This window comes from Xenopus laevis, chromosome 1L (genome assembly GCF_017654675.1).
Source record: "Xenopus laevis strain J_2021 chromosome 1L, Xenopus_laevis_v10.1, whole genome shotgun sequence".
NCBI lineage: Eukaryota > Metazoa > Chordata > Amphibia > Anura > Pipidae > Xenopus > Xenopus laevis.
In genome coordinates this window covers 223653755-223675764 of record NC_054371.1, presented here as the reverse complement: position 1 = coordinate 223675764, position 22010 = coordinate 223653755, and the positions used below count along the sequence as shown (strand labels likewise).

Below are 22010 nucleotides of genomic sequence, written 5' to 3'. Positions count from 1 at the left end.
CGTCTGAATTCGAATCGTACGAATCGAAGTAATAGCGCATCCGATCGAATTCGATTCAATGTTTTTTCCAAAAAAAAACTTTGATTTTTCGAAGTCCACCAATTGACTCCATATAGGTTCTAGCAGGTCCCCCACAGGCTTAAACAGCAATTCGGCAGGTTTTAGATGGCGAATGGGCGAAGTCATCATAAATATTGATATTCACTTTTTTTTTCAAATTTTAATCATTAAATCATTAAAAATTTAGACTATTCCCTAGTTGAAGTACACAAAAATATAGTTAGAAATTCAATTTTTTTTCAATTTGAAAATTCACCTCGACCTTGGATAAATCCTAGGGCGCTGTCCCTAATTTATATCGGATTCTGTTCACAGTGTTCCTCCCAGCAGCAAGAGCTACAAGTCTCTATGGTCAGAACCAGCAGTGCAGCTTTCACTAATATTCACCTGTGAGCTGCAGTAAATGGGGCTTGTGGCTGAGAAACTGAAAGAAGAGGTTTATTAAAATGCAATATCACTAGTTCTATAGAATTCCCTCTCCTAACACCGGCCCTGATAGAGAGGGTTTAGATACAGGAAGTTCTGCTGTCATGCGCTCCAAAGCGATTAGGCTTGTGGGGAAGCAAATTAGTGGCGGAAGTGACGTTTCTAGGAAGTGACGCAACAGAGGAAGGCGGAAGTATAAGAGGCAGACGGCTAATAGCGTCGCTATAGAGAATCTCAAACAGGTAAACTAAGTGGGGTGACGGACTGAATAGGTAGAAGCTTGAGGGGAATCACAACCTTGTCGCTTTTGTGCGTGGTCACGTAACTGTGCTGCCCGGGAAATGGCGTGAGGACGCTGTGTTGCATCTCTTCTCTGCCTCAAGCTGTTCCTCCTGCGGGTACTTGTCTGTCTGGTAGAACGAGTCGGGCAGCGCGGACTCCGTTTCAGAAGGGACAGTCAGGACTTATGCGTTACACTTGGGGGTTCGCTGTTGCACGACCGTTGGGGACTCAGACGTGGCCTTGGAGTTTTTAAAGAGGTGGTTCACCTTTAGGTTAACTTTAAGTATATTATAGAATATCCAATTCTAAGCAACTTTTCAATTGGTCTTCATTTTTTTTATAGTTTTTTAATTTGACTGTTTCCAGCTGTCAAATGGGAATCGCTGACCCAATCTAAAAACAAATGCTACAAATGTATCGTTATTGCTACTTTTTATTGCTCCTAGGCCTCTCCTATTCATATTCCAGTCTCTTATTCAAATCAGTGCATGGTTGCTAGGGCCGTTTGGACCCTAGCAACCAGATGGCTGAAATTACAAACTGGAGAGCTGCTGAATAAAAAGCTAAATAAGTCAAAAACCACAAATAATAATAAAATGAAAACCAATTGCAAATTGTTTCAGAATATCACTCTCTAACAGTTAACTCAAAGATGAACAACCCCTTTAAAGCACTTTCATTCTATTTGAATGTAAGTTGCAAAGGTGCTCGGCCATTTACCGACATTTTTTTTCCACCCAAAAACATTAGATCCGGGGCCCACCAATTCATCTTAGACCAGGGGCAACTCTGAGTACTATTTTCCTCCTCACACAACCTCTATTCTGCTAGTCTCTTTTCTTTACATGCTATTATCTATTATTCCATCTATTTAGCCTCTTTGTTCTCACAGAAATAGTTTAGCAGCATATGAGGGGCCACTGGTATCTCACTGGGCCAGTCCGACACTGGTGTCTAGCATGGTGTATTACCTCTGTGAGGGGTCATCATTGTGATCATCTGACATTTAAAGCACAAATTATTTGAACTAACACCCTTATTCTGCAATTATACCAACGTGATGATATATTGTATAAGGATATTGACTTTATAATACACAAGAGCCAGCACAAGATATTCTAAGTCACTGAGGAGTAAAGTGGCCACAAGACTGCAGTCTTTTATACAGGTCACGTAACTCCTCGGTGACTTCAATGTCTTTATACATTTTAGTAGGGGGTAAATTATTCAATATAATCTGCAACCTGTCCATTCCTCTCTGTTGCCTTGAGTGGATCCCTTTCAGCTCAGTTCCCTCTTGCCTTTGTTTCTGTTAAATCCTGTTCACTCCTTTCTGTTGGCTTCTGCCTGTCCCTTTCACCTCCCCTTTCTCCAGCCGATCTGTTGCATCTCTATTCCGCATCTCTATTCCGCATCTCTATTCCGCATCTCTATTCCGCATCTCTATTCCGCATCTCTATTCCGCATCTCTATTCCGCATCTCTATTCCGCATCTCTATTCCGCATCTCTATTCCGCATCTCTATTCCGCATCTCTATTCCGCATCTCTATTCCGCATCTCTATTCCGCATCTCTATTCCTTTCACAATTGGTTCTTCCATTTGTTCACTTCTGAGTGCCCGTTTTACATCAGCTCCCCTCTTGTTTACCCTCCTTCCTTTACCCTCCAGCCCAGTGGTCCCCAACCAGTAGTTTGTGAGTAACATGCTGCTCCCCAACCCTTGGATGTTGCTCCCAGTGGCCTCAAAGCTAAAGCTTATTTTTGAATTGTGGGGAGTTTTAGCTGTATAAAAACTATAGGGGCTACTAAATGGCCAATCACAGCACTTATTTGGCACCCCAACAACATTTTTCATGCTAGTGTTGCTCCCCAACTCCTTTTAGTTCTGAATGTTGCCCATGGGTTAAAAAGGTTGGGGATCCCTGCTCCAGCCTGTCTCCTACACTTTTGCTCTTCCAGCTTTTTTTTTTTTACTTTGTCTTACTGGCACCCACCTGACTATTCATCCTCTCCTGTGTCTCACATTCCCATTCTGTTGTGCTGCTTCCCTCCAGCTGTCTGTCACCTGCCCCCTCCATTTGCAGGGCATGTTCTGGTTCTTCAGGTTATAATCACTGCTTAGAGATGTAACTTCTGTCATGTGGCTCACTTAAGCTTGTATATGATAAACAAAGTCCCCCTGTTATGAAGATAATAGACGTCACCTTAAAGCTCCATGACCTTCATAAAAGTGTGAGGCCAAAGGTTATGGAACTTCTCAGCGACTGATAATATTCTTATATTTTACAAAAAAATGTACCAACTCTGACTCCTAATAACTTTAAATACAAGCACTGAAAATAATCAAATCAGATTTAAAGAAACAGTTCAGTGTAAAAATAAAAACTGGCTAAATAGGCTGTGCCAATAAAGTAATGGTTTTTAAAGGCTCGAGTGACGGTGTGTATTATGTATTGTGTATTATATGTAACATAATAGCCAGAACACTACTTCCTGCTTTTCAGCTCTCTAACTCTGAGTTAGTCAGTGACTATAAGGGGGGGCCACATGGGACATAACTGAGCATTCAGCTCAGATAAAAAAAGCAACAGTTAAGACCCATGTGCCCCCCTCAAGTCACTAATTGGTTACTGCCTGGTAACCAATCAATGGAAACCAAGAGAGCTGAAAAGCAGGAAGTAGTGTTCTGGCTATTATGTTACACATCCAGTCACTCCAGTCTTTATACATTACATTTTTGCCTAACTAACTATATTAGAAACATTTTTTATTTTGCACAGCCTATTTATACTATTTTATACTGAACAATTCCTTTAATTGCTTCTGTGATGGAGAATATGGCAGAATCGATTTTGTATCTAATGCTGGACATATACACAGATACCATTGTATGAAATGAAGATTCATCCAATTTAACGACCGTTATATCAATGGGAGACTGTCACTAGTATATGTTGGACATAACTTTATGTACCGATTCCACAGCCCTAGATGCTGTGACCCATAGGGCAGCAGACAATAATTATGGAAATTGATATGGAATACATTGTATACTGATCATGATTTCAATGTCTCTAAGAATGTAAATTGGTGCAGGATAGGGGGAAGTTGGCCTGCCTTTTCTACTAAAGTCCCAAAGAAGATTTGTCAGATGAGATGAAGAGATTATAATTGCTTCTCCAGCCAATCACAGGGTGTGCAGGGAAGAGCCTAATCATTATCAATCTCCCGCCACAGATCCATCACCATGGTGTGCATCCCATGTATCGTTATTCCTGTCCTCTTATGGATTTACAAGAAGTTTTTGGAGCCTATCGTGTACCCCTTCATATCTCCTGTTATTAACCGCATCTGGCCAAAGAAAGCTGTTCAGAACACGCCTGCACCGGCTAAGAAAGAGGAAAGCAACGGTACTTGTAAGGTAGGTGTCTTCTCAAACATAAATCTTTCTCTTTTGGGCTTTTAAAGGAACAGTAACTTTAAAAAATTAAAGTGTTTTAAAGCAATAAAAACATAATGCAGTGTTGCCCTGCACTGGTAAAACTGCTGTGTTTGCTTCAGAAACACTACTATAGTTTATATCGATAAGCTGCTGTGTAGCAATGGGGGCAGCCATTCAAGCACAGGATACACAGTAGATAACAAATAAGTACTACTATAGTTTATATGAACAAGCTGCTGTGTAGCCATGGGGGCAGCCATTCAAGCACAGGATACACAGTAGATAACAGATAAGTACTACTATAGTTTATATAAACAAGCTGCTGTGTAGCTATGGGGGCAGCCATTCAAAGGAGAAAAGGCTCAAGTTACACAGCAGATAGCAGATAAGCTCTGTAGAACATAATGTGGTTATCTGTTATTCACTAACCTGTGTCATATAGACTTTTTTCAATATCTACTATTGCTACACAGCAGCTTGTTTATATAAACTATAGTAGTACTTATCTGTTATCTACTGTGTATCCTGTGCTTGAATGGCTGCCCCCATGGCTACACAGCAGCTTGTTTATATAAACTATAGTAGTACTTATCTGTTATCTACTGTGTATCCTGTGTTTGAATGGCTGCCCCCATGGCTACACATCGGCTTGTTTATATAAACTATAGTAGTACTTATCTGTTATCTACTGTGTATCCTGTGCTTGAATGGCTGCCCCCATGGCTAAACAGCAGCTTGTTTATATGAACTATAGTAGTACTTATCTGTTATCTACTGTGTATCCTGTGCTTGAATGGCTGCCCCCATGGCTAAACAGCAGCTTGTTTATATGAACTATAGTAGTACTTATCTGTTATCTACTGTGTATCCTGTGCTTGAATGGCTGCCCCCATGGCTACACAGCAGCTTGTTTATATGAACTATAGTAGTGTTTCTGAAGAAAACAGATCAGTTTTACTAGTGCAGGGCAACACTACATGACATTTTCATTACTTTAAAATGCTGTTACTGTTCATTTAAGTCATTTTGAACTTCAGAAAGAAAATTACCTTTTGACTAAAATAATATTGGTTGATAAATAAAGATGAGCATCTATTAGTGGTGGATAGGCTGCACGGTACCTGCAGGTCAACCAGGTTCTGGACAACTCGTTACTTTCTAGGTGGGTGGTGGCTCAGGATGGTGACTCCTTTATTGCATTTCTATATTTAATTCTTTGTACTTCTATTCTACAGGCCAGTGACACCAGTATAACAAATGGAATCATCAGTGAACGGAAATCAGCGGTTCCTGATAAGAAAACTGATTAATGGAATTAAGAAAAGAACATGTGAAGATGCTTTTCTATAAAGGAACAGCTGACGGGGATCACTGCCCATTGGGGCACACATATTAGACTATGAATTTGTATATAATGCATTCCAGATTGTAGCTTTAATTTATTTTAGTATTCTATGAGTACAGGGAAACACAATCCTAGCTAATTTAATAAATACACTCGTTAACTCTTAACATGCTATCAGTCACGGTGGAGGGGGGGGGCTTGGGTGACCGTTAACCTTTTGTATAATAATAATAATACACAGAAGCTCCTGTTACAGAGTATAACACAAAAACGCCTTCCCGATGTTTGTTAATTAGGACTTTCTCTGATATGAAACATTATCACTGCACATTCTCTTTATTAAGCCAATAAAGTACATTGGAAGTTAACCCATTGAGTGCTGGCCTTGTTATTCTAAAGAAGAGCTAAAGGGGTTGTTCGCCTTCCAACAATTTTTTCTAGATGTTGGTTTCAGGATGTTCCCCAGAAATAAAGACTTTTTGCAATAACTTTCTGTCTTCTCTTTGTGACAGTTTTTCTCATATTCTAAAAGTCTAAAGTTTGTGAAGTGTAAAATGTAATTTTTCACCTTATGTGTTTCTAGTCGGGGTCGCCGACTCTGTAATTGATACCTTTAGGTGATACGTTTCTTATCTTTGTCCCTGCTGAGCAGAATCCCTGAGTTTCATTAAAGGCAGCTGTTAGACTTGATACAATAGTTACTGATATTCCCCATAGATCCTACTGAGAAATGTATCAACTAATGGAGCAAATTGTAAAAGCATCTGCAACTGGATCACTGAGCTGACACTCAAACACCAGAGACACCAACATTCAACTTCACACTTAAATTCTGGAAAAACAAAGTAATTGAAAAAGTCTTTATTTCTGGTGAACAATCAGAAAACAACTGAATTGGAAAATGTGTCTGGTAGGTGAACAACCCCTTTATCATACAGTCCCCAGTTAAGTGGAACCCACAAATGTAAGTTCTACTGCATTTCCATTTATGTCCCTGAGTAATTACGTCATAGAATTCATGGTCTGTCTCATTAAAAGTAACTTGTAGTTGGGCGATATTGGGCTGATCCGATCGAGGGCCCCAGGGCTCGACTATCGGATCAGAATGGAGACAATATGGGTGGTCGGATTGCGGGACCACGTCAACGAACAGATGCGGCTGTGATCCGACGGGATTTTTGTACCCTGCCCAATCAACATCAGGCGGACAGATATCAATTGGAGATGCCCGTCGGAGGGCCCCACACACGGGCCAATGAGCTGCCGACTCAGACTGTCTGCAGCTTTTATCGGCTCTTTAATATTTAAATGCTTTTCATGTATTGCCCAGATTATTGTTCGGGTTTCATAAGTCTGAAAACAGAACCGAAAGTTCCGACCCGAACAGGCCTTACAAAAACCGAACTGTTCGGATCAAAAATGAACAGGTGGGAGCCCTAAGCGCAGCAAAGCTCGGGCACAATTTTCGTTGCTTCGGTATTCTTTGTGGCCTCTTCCCTCCGGCAATTTCTGTTAGTTTTGGCGCATGCGCAGTTGTAACGAACCGGAAGACTGCGCATGTGCTGATACTCAGCGAAGAATACCGAAGCGTCGAACATGGCGTCCGTGAGCTCCAGGGGGGCGGTTGTTCTGGAAAGAGTCAGAAGAAGACAAGTACTTAAACAACTTTTTAAGAAAAAGCTATGAAGACCGATTGAAAATCAGCTTGGAATTGGACACTTTATAACGTACTGAAATTAAAACTTAAAAGGTGAATCACAATTTCATGTGGCAGAAGGAGTTGAAAGTTATTGCAGCTACTGTTACCGATCACTCACAGTTTCCCGCCCCGTCTAAATACCCGGACCCTCCAACCCGGCTTTAGAGTAGGCGGAACGCCCCGCCCATATTGTAGAACGCCACGCCCAAACTACAGGGGCAACAAAGTAGGCGTAGCTCGCTTTTGTAACCGTTCCCACCTTCTATGCCTAGCTGTACAGACACGCCCACAAATAGACCGCCCACAATTGCAGTAAACATTATTTTCTTGCTACGTCACAAACGCGCCCATCGCTGCTCCGCCTGTCAGCTGTCGGACTCGGCTGTAGTGGGTCACGTGACAGTTGTGACGCAGCGCTCTGCAGCGACGTGGTGACATGGCGCCTGGGACACCCTGACAGCCAATAGCACCGGCAACTGGACACAGGTGAGACTGAGAGAAGATTCTTCTGGCGGGCGCGGTGTGAGCGGAACAGGAGAGACAGGGAGGGAACACAGGGCAGAGGCAGCGTGAGAGAGGGAAGGCGACATCACTGAGGCTACTGACGCTGTGACAGGAGACTAGTAGACTACTCGGTATTGAACCCGTGGGAAGTGCCAGCGACATGAGGGGAGAGAGGGAGAGAATCGTTCAGAGACACTTGGGGAAGAAACACTATGAGAGGAGACTGGTTGCTATGGGTTACTGCACCACCAGGGTAAATGTGCAGCACAGTGTGTAATAAACACAACTGTATTGGGACAGGAGACTGGAGACACTGAGACTGGACAGGGAAAGGCCACAGTGTAAATACTTCCAATAAACAGGGAGAGGAGATGGAAATACTGTAAGAAAGGAGACTGATTGCTGTATCTTATTGCACCACCCGGGTTTAGCAACTCAGTGTAAGGGGAGAGGACAGGGTTGTGTGAGCCAGGATAACCAGGCAGAGATACTATGAGAAGGAACAGATGAGAGAGTACCAGGCAGAGACACTGGGTAGAGACAGTGTGAGAAGAAACAGATGAGAGAGCACTGGACAGAGACTGTGTGAGAAAGAACAGAGGAGAGAGCACTGCGCAGAGACAGTGTGAGAAAGAACAGAGGAGAGAGCACTGCGCAGAGACAGTGTGAGAAAGAACAGAGGAGAGAGCACTGCGCAGAGACAGTGTGAGAAAGAACAGAGGAGAGAGCACTGGACAGAGAAAGTGTGAGAAAGAACAGAGGAGAGAGCACTGCGCAGAGACAGTGTGAGAAAGAACAGAGGAGAGAGCACTGCGCAGAGACAGTGTGAGAAAGAACAGAGGAGAGAGCACCAGACAGAGACAGTGTGAGAAAGAACAGAGGAGAGAGCACCAGACAGAGACAGTGTGAGAAAGAACAGAGGAGAGAGCACTGCGCAGAGACAGTGTGAGAAAGAACAGAGGAGAGAGCACTGCGCAGAGACAGTGTGAGAAAGAACAGAGGAGAGAGCACCAGACAGAGACAGTGTGAGAAAGAACAGAGGAGAGAGCACTGCGCAGAGACAGTGTGAGAAAGAACAAAGGAGAGAGCACTGCGCAGAGACAGTGTGAGAAAGAACAGAGGAGAGAGCACTGCGCAGAGACAGTGTGAGAAAGAACAGAGGAGAGAGCACTGCGCAGAGACAGTGTGAGAAAGAACAGAGGAGAGAGCACCGGACAGAGACAGTGTGAGAAAGAACAGAGGAGAGAGCACTGCGCAGAGACAGTGTGAGAAAGAACAAAGGAGAGAGCACTGCGCAGAGACAGTGTGAGAAAGAACAGAGGAGAGAGCACTGCGCAGAGACAGTGTGAGAAAGAACAGAGGAGAGAGCACTGCGCAGAGACAGTGTGAGAAAGAACAGAGGAGAGAGCACTGCGCAGAGACAGTGTGAGAAAGAATAGAGGAGAGAGCACCAGACAGAGAGTGTGTGAGAAAGAATGGAGAAGAGAGCACCAGAAAGAAAGTGTGTGAGAAAGAGCAGTGGAGAGAGCACCGGACAGAGACAGTGTGAGAAAGAACAGAGGAGAGAGCACTGCGCAGAGAGTGTGAGAAAGAACAGACGAGAGAGCACCAGACAGAGTGTGTGAGAAAGAATAGAGGAGAGAGCACTGCGCAGAGACAGTGTGAGAAAGAACAGAGGAGAGAGCACTGCGCAGAGACAGTGTGAGAAAGAACAGAGGAGAGAGCACCAGACAGAGACAGTGTGAGAAAGAACAGAGGAGAAAGCACCAGACAGAGAGTGTGTGAGAAAGAACAGAGGATAGAGCACTGGACAGAGACAGTGTGAGAAAGAACAGAGGAGAGAGCACCAGAAAGAAAGTGTGTGAGAAAGAGCAGTGGAGAGAGCACCGGACAGAGACAGTGTGAGAAAGAACAGAGGAGAGAGCACCGGACAGAGACAGTGTGAGAAAGAACAGAGGAGAGAGCACCGGACAGAGACAGTGTGAGAAAGAACAGAGGAGAGAGCACTGCGCAGAGACAGTGTGAGAAAGAACAAAGTAGAGAGCACCAGACAGACATTGTGAGCATGAGCTTTGAAGCGAGCACCAAGCAGAAGCAGTATGAGAAAGAACAGAGTAGAAAGCACTGTGCAGAGACATTGTAAGAAGGAACAGAGGAGCAAGAGACACTGTGACAGAGATGGGCAAGAGCATTTTACAGTGACAGTACAGAGCACATAGGAAATACACTGTAAACAGGTGGGAGGGTGAGAACAACATGTAGAGACAGAGTCAGAGAGGAAAAAGCACAGGGCCATGACTGTGAGCAGGGAGAGGAGAGAAGGAGTAGAGAAGAGGAAACAGCAGGCAGAGACTGTGACAAAGGACAGGGTCAGTAGGGTGTTGCAGTGATTCTGTGAAAAGGGAGAGAAGAGAGATTACAGGGGACAGACTGTATGCTGGTAGAGATCACCACATAGAGACTGTAGAAGTAGAGAGAGAGCACAGGACAGAAACAGAGTGAACAGGGCCAGGTCAGAGCGCACACAGACTGAGAGAGGGAGAGCGCACAGAGACTGCGAGGGGGAGAGAGCGCACAGAGACTGCGAGGGGGAGAGCGCACATAGACTGCGAGGGGGAGAGCGCACAGAGACTGCGAGGGGGAAAGTGCAAGGCAAAAACCAAGGCAAATATGGCCACTGTTAGTAAATGACCCCCTTTACAATCGGGTGGAGGGATGAGAGAGAACTTCAGTAGGGACACGGCACACTTTGGTGCTGGATAGTGAAAAGGAAGTGACAGTGTGAGCCTACTTTGTGTGTTTTATCTAGTCAGGAAACCGTTCAGTAAACAATACCTTTGGTTGGCTAATGATAAATGCAAGCTTTTGGGACAACAGTTCAGTTGGTTTCAGATAGTTCACCAGATATATATACTTTTCGCTATTACTTTATATTTTCTAATAGTGAAGTGTAAAGTTTAATTTTTCACCTTCTAAAGCAGCTTTGGGAGGGGGGTCACCGACCCTGTAAACTGTTCTAAATGGATCTATTTTTTATCTTTGTCCCTGCTGAGCAGAATCCCCGAGTTTCATTACATGCAGCTGAATTAATACAATAGTTGCTAATACTCCAGAGACGCTGCTGAGAAATGGATCAACTAAATGTTGCAAAATTGTAATAGTTCAGAGTCTGCACCTGAATTACTGAGCTGACAGACTCAAACACCAGAGACACAAACATTCAACTTTACACTTTTTGGAAAAATGGAAAAAAATAGACGATGGAAAGTAATTGAAAAAAGTCTTTATTCCTGGGGAACAATCTGAAACCAACTGAACTGAAAAAAGTGTTTGAAAGGTGAACAACCCCTTCAATGCTGAGCGCCATGCCCTTGATACTGAAAGCTTTTAACAGGCGGTTTACCTTTAAAGGGATCCTGTTATCAGAAAATGTTTTTTTTTAAAAAACACATCAGTTAATAAGTGCTACTCCAGCAGAAATCTGCACTGAAATCCATTTCTCAAAAGAGCAAACAGATTTTTTTATATTCAATTTTGAAATCTTACATGGGCTAGACATTTTGTCAATTTCCCAGCTGCCCCTGGTCATGTGACTTGTGCCTGCACTTTAGGAGAGAAATGCTCTCTGGCAGGCTGCTGATTTTCCTTCTCAATGTAACTGAATGTGTCTCAGTGGGACATGGGTTTTTACTATTGAGTGCTGTTCTTAGATCTACCAGGCAGCTGTTATCTTGTGTTAGGGAGCTGCTATCTGGTTACCTTCCCATTGTTCTGTTGTTTGGCTGCTGGGAGGAAAAGGGAGGGGTGATATCACTCCAACTTGCAGTACAGCAGTAAAGAGTGATTGAAGTTTATCAGAGCACAAGTCACATGACTTGGGGCAGCTGGGAAACTGACAATATGTCTAGCCCCATGTCAAAATTGAATCTGAAATGTTTGCTCTTTTGAGAAATGGATTTCAGTGCAGAATTCTGCTGGAGCAGCACTATTCATTTAGAAAAAAATTTTTTTTCCCCATGACAGTATCCCTTTAAGTTAACTTTAATTTCAATGTTTTTTATTGGGCAATTTTTAAATTTTACAACACAGACTTTGCATAAAAGTCAATATATATATAATGTACATAGCCTTGTTTACTTAAATGCTTAATAACATATACGGCATTTTAACATAACATAGTTAAAGATACAGTATTTCTTGTATAAAGAAAGAAACTAGGCCTAGGTTTATATAAAGCAAATTGTCTCCTTGCAGGCCTTTTCGAACCATAAAAACTAAGAAGTCCAAGTAGAATATAATAATCAAAAATAAAACATTGTAATAGTCTTTAAGCTAAAGTATCATCTCAGAATACATTTTACTCTATTTCCGGTATCACCTTCTTTGTATCAATCCTTATATAAAGTATTCCAGAGAAATAAATTTAAGTTTTAAGTGAACCAGAGCTTTTTCTTATACTTATTTTGTGAATTACCCAAAGTGACATACAGTACAAAAAAAAAAAAAAAAAAAAAAGGACTACATCTACAACTAAACTACACTAAAACTACACTTAATTTGCTGTAAACCATATTTGTTGCATTAGTAACTTATAACACAACCATTGTGAGAAAGTATCTTCTTCTTTCTAGCAGTATCATCCAGAGTCGGCGAATATACATGCATACATATGTAAGAGGATAGTAGATAGAACAACTAACCAATTAAATCTATGAATAATTTTGTTTCAGGATAAACCAATGACCACATTCTAATTTTAGCCATAAATGAATCTAGAGATCCAATTTTTGTTGCCCACGCCTTTTCTGCAGAAAGATTAAATTCTACCCTTTTTATTATCTCCTCAATTTTTGGGATATAATTCAGTTTCCAATTTTCTGCTAATAGGATTCTAGTGGAGACATAAACATGGTTATGAATAAATCTTTCTCTTGGTGGTAAGTCAATGACTTTCAGGTGTAACAAAGCCATGTGAGGAGGAATATGAGATAGGTTAACTGGAAGTCTTTTTAGTATGTTCTCCACTTCCTTCCACATGTCCTGAATCTTAGGACACTCCCAAAACACATGTTCCAGTGTTCCTTCCATACCACAGTCTCTCCAGCATAGTGGGGAAGCACTGGGGTCAAACCTGGTGATCTTGTCTGGGGTCATATACCACCTCCATAACATTTTAAGCAGATTCTCATGGTGAGAGACACAGCGGGACGACCTTTTTAATGTCCTCATAGCAAGTTCCCAATCCTCTTGTGTTATATCTTCTTTAAGATATTCCTGCCATCTATCTAATTGCTTATGGGGTATTCCTTTTTGATTATTTAGTAATGTTCGGTAAAAGAGAGCAGTACCTTTCAGGTGTGAATTCTCAGGTGATAATAACTTTTTTATCTGAGGGGGAAGTTTAATTGATATAGGATTGTGCGTTTTAAAGTATTTTTGGATTTTGTTGTATTTATGTACATCTGAACTAGGTAGACCATATTGCCGAACAAGTTCATCAAAAGGCCTAAGCTCCGAGTCCTGGAATAATTTATCAACTGAGCTAAGTCCCAGTTCAGTCCAGTTATCTAAAGAGACTTTTTTCATTACATACATTAAGTTATTTAAAGGAACCGAGACTTCAGATGCCAGTGGTTCATCTGAGCACTTCTTAACTAATTCTTGCCATGTTTTTATAGTATTAGCTATTACTGTATTTGAAACTTTAGTATTAGTCTTCCATGTTAGTTTTGTTTCTAGTAGATTCTTATAAGGAACACTAGGGTTGTGTCTCTGCTCCAACTCAATCCACTGTTTGCTCAACTCACCTGTCCAAATCCCTCTGGACTGTTCCAGGACTGTAGCTTTGTAATATAGTTCTAGGTTTGGTACTCCAAAACCCAGATTAGAGGCATGTAGTGTCAGAACTTTGTAAGAAAACCTTTGTAAGAAAAAATCTTGGGGGTACTTTGATGGGGAGATTCCTAAATAGATATAATAATTTGGGGAGGATCATCATTTTGAACGCTGCCACTCTTCCCAACCACGAAAATTCCATCTTTGTAAGTGCTTCCAACTGTGTTTTCAACCTAGAGATCCACGGTTCAAAATTTTCCTTGTATATTTGTGATATGGAGGGGTAATGTATATGCCTAAATATTTAATTGATTTTTCTGACCAGGAATAAGAACATATATTTTTAAGGGAGGTAATTGTTTTTGAGTCTAGATTACAAGGTAAAACCATTGTTTTATTTTTGTTTAATTTATAGTAAGATATTTTGGAGAAATTATTAAGTTCTAATTCTAAATTTGGGAGTGATATTGTGGGATTTTGTAAATATAATAGAATATCATCGGCGTATAAGCCTAATTTAACTTCCAGATCACCAAGCTTAACTCCATGTATCAGGTTATTATCCCTGATTCTCTGTGCTAAAGGTTCCAATGTCAATATAAAAATCAGAGGGGACAAGGGGCAACCTTGGCGTGTGCCATTCGTAATTGTAAAGGGACTGGATAAAGAACCTGAAGATAGTACCCTAGCTGATGGTTCAGTATATAGTGCCATTATGGCCTTATGCAGGTAACCAGAACACCCAAATTTTCGTAAGACAGTAGACAAATATGTCCAATTGACCCTGTCAAATGCCTTCTCTGCGTCCAAAGAGACAAACAGAGAAGGCCCTCGACTGAGGCCTAATTCATGCAAAAGTGCTAGCACCTTTCTAGTAGCATCACTAGTCATCCTACCTTTAACGAATCCTACTTGATCAATATTTACTAATTTGGGAATTAATGGGGCTAGTCTGTTGGCTATGATTTTGGCGTATATTTTAAGATCTGTGTTCAATAGGGAGATGGGCCGGTAACTGCTTGGATCACTTAAATCTTTGTCTTCTTTGGGGATTACTGAGATAATTGCTGACAGAGATTCTTGGGGAAATTTACCTACTTTAACAACTTCGTTGAACATCTCTATTAATGGTTTGATTAATATGCTTCTATGTTTGATGTAGTAATCATTCAAAAATCCATCTATACCTGGGGCCTTGTCTCTCTTCAAAGTCTTAATTGCTACTTCTACCTCATTTTTCTGAAAGGGGATATTGATTTGCTTTTGTTCAAAGTCATCTAGGAATGGTAGTGTTATATTTTCTAGATAACTATCTATCTCTTTTTGGGTGGGTTGATGGGTATCTGGCTGTTGTTTCAAGTTGTATAAGGACTCATAATAATTTGCCAGTGCATTCACTATCTCTGTTGGGTGGTGTACCACTTGACCAGATCTAGGGTGTTTAAGTTTATAGATTCTGTAAGCTATCCTGTGGCCCTTTATTTTACGTGCCATAATTTTGCCTGCTTTGTCTCTATCAACATACCAGTTTTCTTTTAGTATGGATTGCCACTTATCATATTGTTGGAACATTAATTCACTAAGTTCTTTTCTCTTCTCTTCTAGTTGTGGGATCATAGATGTTTTTTTGTTAGTGTACACTTCCTTTTCTAATGTCTTAATCTCCTCTAGAATTCCATCTGTTTTTTCTTTTTCTTTTTTTTAAGGATAGAGCTTTGCTGTATAAAGACTCCTCTAACAAATGCCTTATGGGCATTCCAAAGTGTGGTTTTGGATGTTGCATTAGTATCATTTAGGCTAAAGTATTCCTCTATTTTCTCTTTTATTATTGGGGCTGAGTGCTCAGAGTGAAGTGTCATTTTGTTCATTTTCCACATATAGGTTGGTGGTGGGGAACCCTGAATTTGGATTTGTATTATCAAGGGTGAGTGGTCTGACCATGCCCTGGTACCAATTTCAATATTGAATAATAAGGGGAGTGTAAACCTGTCCATTAAACAATAGTCAATTCTAGTGTAGGATCTATGCACCGACGAGTAGAAGGTAAAATCTCTCTCTCCTGGGTGCATACATCTCCAAGTGTCGTAGAGCTCGTATTTCAATAGAGTGGGTTGCAGGGAGGTCGGAGGTCTCTTTCTAATCGAGGAACAGTCAACAATGGGATCTGCTACTGAATTAAAATCACCAGCAATTATCAGATGACCTTTAGTTACCTTTTCAATTTGTCTTAATTTTTTATTTAGAAAGCTAACTTGGTTTCTATTTGGTGTATACAAATTTGCTATAGTATATTCTTGATTATCAATTTTGCCAATTAGAATTATCATTCTCCCATTGTTGCTGCTATACGTTTTTGTTATCTCAATACCTGAAGAATCCCCGACCGCCACACAAACTCCACTCCTTTTCTTTTTTGTTAGGTTAGAGTGAAAATTTTTTGAAAATTTGTGTAATTTGAATTTGGAGGCCCCCTCATCATTCAGATGAGTCTCCTGTAAACAAACCACATCAACTCCTTTTTCTTTAACAAGTTTGTGTATCAGGTACCTTTTTCTATGAGAGTTCACTCCTCTTACATTCAATGACAAAATTTTAAGTTTTCTAGACATATGTATAATGATAATACGCAAACTCTTTGCATTGACACATTACCGTATCTGGATGAAAACAACAACAGCAAGTTGGATTGTTCAAAACCTGTGAAAGTTCAGATTGTCCATTTCTCACATTCCCAAGGGAAAAAATGAAGGTTAAAACAAGAAACTTTTTAAGAAACCAAAGCAACAATAGCGTCAAGAAAGTTTTTGACTTTTCTGACACCACTAAGGATGCCATAAAACCCATATGCATCAAAGGGCCTAAAAGCGGCAAGGAAACTTCAAAAACAAAGAAACCTTAAAGAAGTCTAAGAGACCTCAAAATTAGGAATCCAACAAAAATAACAAAAACAAGAAAAACTGATGACCTCTATAGGTCAGAGGTCAACACAAAACCAGATCACAGTCCACGGCCATGGACTATGTATCCGAACAGTTCTCCTCTTCCTAAAGGTGTTACAAGGAAGAAAAGGAAGGAGAAAAGTTCTACGGGAGGGGAAAGTTTGTGGTACAACACTGAGAGTCCCTCAGTTCAAGTTCCTCCAGTTGCAGCAGAGGATTTTTGGCTTTCCTCAAGTTCAGGTGTGGTATCCATGGGCAGGTTGGATCTTCTATCTCTAGGGACAGTCACCTTCATTTTCCACTTTGCAATCTGTTCCATACCTTCCTGTGGGCTGTTGAACACATATTTAATACCCTGTCTCGTCATCTTAAGCTTAGTTGGGAACCCCCATGAGTACTCCATCTTATAGGCTCTTAAAGTTGCAGTCACAGTGGAGAATTCCCTTCTGGCCTTGAGTGTGGTCTGAGAGAGGTCAGAGTAGAGAATCAAATCATCATATGGCTTAGGAAGTTTCTGTCCTCTCCTGGTGGTATCAAGGAAGGCCTCTTTGACATGATAAAAGTGCACTCTCATTATGACGTCCCGGGGTACATGCGGTTTAAGATAAGCAGGTTTAGGTAGCCTGTGGACCCTGTCCACGATCCTCTCAATGTCAGAGGTCGCAGGTAGAGTGGTCTTGAGCATGTCCCCAACATAGTTTCTCAGCTCATTTGTTGTTACGCTTTCTGGGACCCCCCTTATCTTGATATTGTTTCTCCTGTTTCTGTCCTCAGAATCTACCTGTTTTTCTTTCAGCCATTTCATGTCGTCTGCTATCTCATCATAGGAGTCCACTACCTCATTGTGTGCTGTAGTCACATCTCTCAGCTTGTTCTCTATGGCGGTGACTCTCTTATCAGTAGCCATGGTGACTGTGGCAAAAGTATCTGCCAGGGCTTTGAGGTCCGCTTGCCAAGCGCTTCTCAGGGACAACATAAGGTCCTTCATCAGGGCCAGGGTTAGCGGCTGGTCAGTTGCTGGGATGTCTTGTAAGGGGTCTGGGTGACTAACGTCTGGGGATGATTTGGTCACATCAGGGCCTACCTGAATCTCCGGAGCCTCAGTCCTCAGCCTGGATTTTGCGGGGCTCCTGGACGTCGGAGTGTCTGGAGAAGCAGTTCCAGCTTCATCATGCTTGTAGTTCTCTCCCTCAGGGGTCAAAACGCCAGGGTTTAGTGAAGAAAATCTATTCAGGCTCACAGGAATCCGTGATGCTGCAAATGTCTGTCCCCTGTCCTCATATCGGTGGCCATCTTGGATTTCTGGGGAGAAGGAATTCAAAAGCTTTCTAGGTCTGGGGCTTCTGTTTTTTCTCTTACTTTTCACTTTGTTCCAGTCCATGGTGTTCCTGAAGCAATCCCCTTCAATTTGGGTGCTGGATGGGTGCTGTGGAAGTCGCTGTGGGCCGCTGTGATCAGTGTCTCACACAGAGCAGAAGGATCAGGCAGCCATCTCACTCTGTAGCCACGCCCCTTCCATCTTTAAGTTAACTTTAAAGATGTTACAGAATGGATAATTCTAAACCTTCTAATGGGCCGTCGTTTTTTCTTTTTTTTTGTACCTTTTGAATTATTTGCCGCCTTCTGACTGTCCAGCTTTCATATGAGGGGTCATTTTTTAACTGTACTTTAGTTCTCATTTTATCTGGTCTATTCATTTAAAGGTAAATAAGGTCAAATAGGACATTTTGCATAATGAAAGTTATTTAATTTAGTTCAAAGTAACTTTCCATTATACATTAGTGATACATTTTTATTGGTTTTCAAGTTATTTGTAAATGTAATTGTGTAACAGAAATCAGTGTGTTTTGGTCCATCACTGGTCCTGGCTACAAGTACCATAGAAATAATGTAGCAGAAATAGGTTCTTCTCCAGCCAAGGCTACAAATCCCACATGTCTATGAACAGGGAAGGCATTTCGGTGATTGTAGTCTTGGGCAGAGGGGAGATCAGGGCAGCTACATGGGTCCCATATGTGATCCATAATATGGCCCACAACTTGGGTGGCCAAATTAAGCAAAATCGAGTCATTTGGTGACCTATCTAAATCAGCAAACCTTTGTGTATGGCCAGCCTGCTGCTCAGTGGCGGTGCTTGCTGGAGGCATGTTCCAAAGATGTTTACTTGTGGGTTTTAGCATGGAAAATGGATGCAACACTTTAACCAACACCTTAAATGAGAACTAAATCTTAACTAAAGAAGTAGCTAGAAATGTTGTACATTATGTTTGGGCTTTTGTACAAGCCCAAGGCAACCACAGCCCTTAAGCAGTAAAGATCTGTGTCTCCAAAGATGCCCCAGTAGCTCCCCATCTTCTTTTCTGCTGATTCACTGCACATGCTCTGTGCTGCTGTCACTTACTGAGCTTAGGGAGCCACTCACAATATACAGTACACATAGAATAGAAATGTCACAATATAAGGCTGATTAGTAATTAATACACATAATTACTACATGGCAGCACAGAAACCAGTGCAATTAGCATCAGAATTTAATAATCAGCAAACCTATAGCATCAGCTTATATTACAGCCAGGGAAGCTCATTTTCTGCTGGATAATTAGTGACGAGCCCTAAGCTTAGCTTCTCAACAGCCAATCAGAGCCCACTGAGCATGTGAGTGTCACAGACACTTTCCAAGATGGTGACCCCCTGTGACAAGTTTGAAGTCCTGGATCATTGCTGCTATTGACAAGCTGAAACTTTAGCCTCGTGCAATAAGTTCACTATATAAAATATGCCATTTTGAGACATTTTTATGGTTTAGTTCCCCTCTAAGATAGGGGGGGGGGGAAAAAGCTCCGTGCCACTGCTACTTACCCCACTTGTCCCTTCTCCAAGATCTGTGTTTAGTGCATGTGCATTGTCTCCCTGGCTACAGGGTGCTTTGTGCGCCCCCAAGTCTGCATACTAAGGTTCTAAGCACACCACTTCATCTATTGCCTACCCCTGAGCAGTTGTTTTACAGTACAACTAAATATATAAATTCATATATTAGATTTTTGCACCACACATATAATGGATAACATCTATTTAAAGTAAAATAGGGTATCCCAGATTTCTACAGCAGATCAGGTACCCACAAGTGATATCTAAATATATGGCTATTGTGTAGGTTGCTAATAAAAGGATATTAAAGGAACAGTTCAGTGTAAAAATTAAAACTGGGCAAATAGGCTGTGCATAATAAAAAATATTTCTAATAAAATTAGTTAGGCAAAAATGTAATGTATTAAGGCTGGAGTGACTGGATGTGTAACATAATAGCCAGAACACTACTTCCTGCTTTTCAGTGCTCTAACTCTGAGTTAGTCAGTGACTATAAGGGGGGCCACATGGGACATAACTGTTGAATGAGTTTGCAATTGATCCTTAGCATTCAGCTGAGATTCAAAAGCAACAGTTAGAATCACCGATCAGTGGAAAGCAAGAGAGCTGAAAAGCAGGAAGTAGTGTTCTAGCTATTATGTTACACATCCAGTCACTCCAGCCTTTATACATTACATTTACCCAGTTTTTATTTTTACACTAAACAATGTTCCTTTAAAACATTATCACTGCCTCTCCCTGCACTGGGATCGTGTCCCATACAGTCTATATAGATATCAAATCCCTTCTATGGTGATATCAATTGCTAGTGGCGGCCAGCAGGTAGTGAGTCAGGTTCAGGGTCAGACTGGTGGGTGCAGGGCCCACCGGGGCTGCCACCCCAGTGACCCCCAATGCGCCCCCACACCCCATACAGGGGCCCCGCCCTCCCTTGAGCGTGTGTAAATTAAACCTACATTCAGAGTGTTGGGGGAAGGATGTCAGTGGCTTGGGGGAGAGCCGGCAGGTTCGGTTCTGGGCCGGTACCATACCTCCCAACTGTCCCGTTTTCAGTGGGACAGTACCTCTTTTGACAGCTCAACCCACAGTCCCTCATTTGTAAAATTAACATGGTAATTAGGGGGTGTGGCCACAAAATGGGCATGGTCCAAAAATTACAAAAGGCAACTTTTTGGTCCCTCTTTTTATTTCCAAAATGTTGGCGAGGTATGCTACGGCCGACCAGGGAAAAACCCGGTGTCCCTCGGCCCAGTCATACCCTAGTCAGGTTGTAGATAAAGCAGCAGTTGGATCAGGTTGCAGGACCGAACATGTAAACTGGGGATTGTGGGTCCGGTTGGAGGACACAGATCAGACCCCTTAGGGACTCATGTTGGGTGCTGACCCTGTTATTCATAGACTCGTGTTAAAATTATACGAGTCAGTGTCAATATTAATTAGAAGGGCCCACTTTAGCTTTATTGTTTAATAATTAACTACTAACTCACCTACCATCCTAGTGATCCATGACCTCCCCTACACTTCAACATGCAGACTGGCTTCAAACAGTGTAATCCTACAATAGGCAGATACAGTATAACAATATTCCAGTCCATTGAACTAAGGTTCTGCCACAAGCCCAGTGTGACCTACAGATCCAGCTCTCCTGGGTCATGTGACTATTAGCCAACCTCTCTCGGCCTCCTCCTGTATACTCTGTGGTATAACTACTAATAATAGGAACAGTAACAGGATTAACCAGTCATTACACAATTATCATCTGGCAGTAGGTATAATGCTAAATAAATATTGCCTATTACTACTGTGAGTTACATTACTATATTGTGTCATTAGTAGGTGTGTGTCCATTTCAGTAGCGCTGTAGCACATGGAACTTGGTGTGATTGTGACTAATCTGTGGGTCATATCATGGCTAAGGAACATAATTACCAGATTACCAGAATAGAGAATTTTATTTGGAAGATTGGGAGCAGCTAATGCCCCAGTTCAGCCGCTGGGTGGAGCAAGGTGTTGCTGCCGGGAGTTTCTGGGACATCAGTTACAGCATTGGGGTGCATATCTGAGTATAATGGCACACACTAGTTGCTGAAATGTTTAGAACGACACTGACTTTAGGCCACCCTAACTGGCCTTTAGGCTTGGCCACTTTAGCTTATAACAAGATGACACACACGGACACACATTCTGCCAAATCCATGTTCCTGGCCAAACTGAATCTAAAAAATCCCATAACTTTTCATCACACATCATTCCGAATAGTGGATTCACACATCCCTAATATATATATATATATATATATATATATATATATACACACATACACACACACACAGTTAGGTCCATAAATATTTGGACAGACAACTTTTTTTTTAATTTTGGTTCTGTGAATTTTAAATGAAACAACTCAGATGCAGTCGAACTGCAGACTTTCAGTTTTAATTCTGTGGGTTGAACAAAAAAATTGCATTAAAATGTGAGACACTAAAGCCTTTTTCTTAACACAATCACTTCATTTCAGGGGCTCAAAAGTAATTGGACAAATTAAAAAACTGAAAATAAAATTTCATTTCTAATACTTGGTTGAAACCCCTTTGCTGCCAATGACAGCC

General features: G+C 41.6%; 2 protein-coding genes across 5 annotated transcripts in view; both read left to right on the top strand.

The window, feature by feature from the left end:
• The first annotated feature begins 581 nt into the window (after positions 1-581).
• Positions 582-5924, top strand: c18orf32.L (chromosome 18 open reading frame 32 L homeolog). Of its 3 annotated transcripts, none has more exons than XM_018267022.2 (3): positions 582-728; positions 4007-4190; positions 5447-5924. In XM_018267022.2, the coding sequence occupies exons 2-3, from the start codon at positions 4017-4019 to the stop codon at positions 5519-5521; spliced, it is 249 nt and encodes an 82-aa protein (XP_018122511.1). In that variant the 5' UTR covers positions 582-728; positions 4007-4016; the 3' UTR covers positions 5522-5924. The 3 variants fall into 3 exon arrangements, with proteins under 3 accessions (XP_018122511.1, XP_018122525.1, XP_018122517.1); XM_018267036.2 differs by lacking the exon at positions 582-728 and adding an exon at positions 740-884; XM_018267028.1 differs by lacking the exon at positions 582-728 and adding an exon at positions 909-1025.
• A 1663-nt stretch (positions 5925-7587) lies between these two features.
• Positions 7588-22010, top strand: part of dym.L (dymeclin L homeolog) — a 256941-nt gene continuing 242518 nt past the window's right edge. Inside the window, exon 1 of one of the 2 annotated variants that reach the window (XM_041581086.1) lies at positions 7588-7741. The gene's annotated coding sequence lies outside the window, so the exon portion shown is untranslated. 2 annotated transcript variants of the gene reach the window in all.